Source organism: Bactrocera neohumeralis, chromosome 2 (assembly GCF_024586455.1).
Source record: "Bactrocera neohumeralis isolate Rockhampton chromosome 2, APGP_CSIRO_Bneo_wtdbg2-racon-allhic-juicebox.fasta_v2, whole genome shotgun sequence".
Classification (NCBI taxonomy): Eukaryota; Metazoa; Arthropoda; class Insecta; order Diptera; family Tephritidae; genus Bactrocera; species Bactrocera neohumeralis.
Genome location: NC_065919.1, coordinates 59,355,895 through 59,358,169, shown reverse-complemented (window position 1 = coordinate 59,358,169; position 2,275 = coordinate 59,355,895). Strand labels below are relative to the sequence as shown.

The window sequence follows — 2,275 nt, the reverse complement described above, 5'->3', positions numbered from 1 at the left end:
TCAAATCCGCTTCAATTATGGTATACGAACCAAAATTACATGATCGAAGACATTTTATATCGTATTCGCTAAGAATTGGAAATGTGTCAATTCTGGTTGATACTTCCGGTGGTTTAATATCAATTCCATCTGCCGTTTATCAATTCAAGAAAGATGAACTCATAAAGAATATTCGGACATTGGCCAAATTATCGTGACTACGATTTCTTGAGTGCATGCACAATTTTAGCTGCCAAAAATACCGATGTTGTTGACTTAAACTGGAAGATTTAAAGTCAAATTCCGGGAGACTGCGCTCATAAAAATCGATCGATCGTCTTGATAATGAGACGAAGCAGCGAATTATCAAGTGGAATTTCTAAGTGCTTTGGAGAGGCTTGGTATGACACCGCATTATTTGCGTCTCAAAGTTGGATCTGTCGTTATTATGTTTGCAATCTTCAAGCACCGAAACTGAGTAATGCAACCCGACTGATTGTAACGTAGCTATCTTATAGAATGGAGCAGAATGCTTGACTCTACGGATTCCTCTGAGCTCCAACGATTTGCCATTTCAGTTCAAACCTTTTCAGTTTTCAAAGAGTTCTACAATTTTCCATATCAGTTCCAACGCATTCCGTTTCCAGTGAAAATTGCATTTGAGATGAGAATCAATAGGACACAAGGATAGTCGCTAGAAGTGTGTGGCATAAATTTGGAAATGCTATGTTTTTTACACGGCCGGATATAGTACGTGGCGTGCTCACGAGTTGGAAAACCATCTTCTCTGTACATTTACGCACCGAAACAGAAACCAAAAAATATTGTTTATCAAGCTTCGTTACATTGAAAAAATTTGGAAAAATCGAAAATAAATGATTTTCAACACAATATAAATTCAACTTTCTTTTCATTTCAAAACATAATTTCAGGCAGGACAACGGCTGCCGGGTCAGCTAGTTTAAAATAATTAAAAACAATTATATAAAATTTTTATATGTACATTCTATATCTATTATATCTATTTTTATATGATACTCGTACATACAATTAAAAGGTATCAAACTAGAATAAATATTATACAATTTATAACAATTAATTCTCTTCGGAGCTAAAATTTGTCCAATCATTATCAAATTCAGAATCATGCTCATAGTTTAAATGCCGAAAATGACTCAAAGAAAACGGCAACTGCTGAGATTTTTTAGCCGAACCTGTTCTCTGCTTCGATCGTTGATGCTTTCGTTTATTTTTTGACGAACGCGTTCGTGAATACCTCATATTACTTTTAATTGATTCGGTAAGTTGCCGCTTTTGGTTGTCAGGTAAAGTTTCCATTAAAACTATGCGTTCATCTTCGATGTCCTCGCATAAAATCGGTTCGATATAAGTAATCGGCTTACGCTGCTCCTTGCGTATGAGCCATGGAAATGTGGGTGGCACAAATTGAGGCACAATATTCACACATTTTTTAGTGGGTTGGAGCTCTGTTGGGATTTCGGAAATATTTAAACTCAGAATTGTTTCAAAATGAATCGGTTAGAAGTACTTACTCTTCAAAATTTCCTTGAGCATCGTTGCATCAATCGTTAATGTGCCGTTTGAAGACTTATTATCCGCATTATTTGAAATAGTTGAGGATTGCTCTATATCAAAAGCTTTTTCAAAAAGTTTTAAGATTTTTGTTTTTATAATTTAGAAAAAATAACAACCACTTACCTTGTTGTGGATCTTTAACATGGCGTACATTCACATCCGAAAGAACCACCAAAAGTATCTTATGCTTCTGATCATAGATGCTGGTGATATTGCTTTTGGAGGCGGTGTTGTTTACTGTTGCATTGTTGACCACTGCCACTGAGGACGTTGTGATCACAGTTGGCGCTAATGTTGTTGTAGATGTACTTGTGCCACCCTCATCTGTGGAAGGTCCAAGCCTCTTCCTACTTGCAACAACAAAGCTCCCGTAGAGACAAAAACAGCCAAATAAAACAAAAATTGCTTTCATGTCGGTTCAAAAAAATGAATGGTGGTTATAAAATATGGGAATAGAATTAGAAACGCCTCACTTTAATGTTGCAACAAATGATTCTTTCAATTAAATTGCAATTTGTTGTTCACACTTTGGCTATTTATAATTTATTTTCGGTTTCTAATACGTGATTTGTTTGTGATTTGAGAAAATGTGCTATTATGTAAACCAGCGTCTTGATAATTGCGCTGTCAATGGCCTGCATGGTGTGGGTAAGAGCTCGTTTTTGTTGCAAACTTTTACTTTTTTTACTTTTATTATTTT

At 35.5% G+C, this 2,275-nt stretch overlaps 1 protein-coding gene across 1 annotated transcript; it reads right to left on the bottom strand.

Moving 5' to 3' along the window:
- Positions 1-1,029: 1,029 nt before the first annotated feature.
- Positions 1,030-2,029, bottom strand: LOC126767766 (uncharacterized). Its single transcript, XM_050485387.1, has 3 exons — positions 1,699-2,029; positions 1,533-1,637; positions 1,030-1,466 (listed from the first exon to the last, which is right to left on the bottom strand). The coding sequence occupies exons 1-3, from the start codon at positions 1,985-1,987 to the stop codon at positions 1,075-1,077; spliced, it is 786 nt and encodes a 261-aa protein (XP_050341344.1). The 5' UTR covers positions 1,988-2,029; the 3' UTR covers positions 1,030-1,074.
- Between the last annotated feature and the right edge of the window lie 246 nt (positions 2,030-2,275).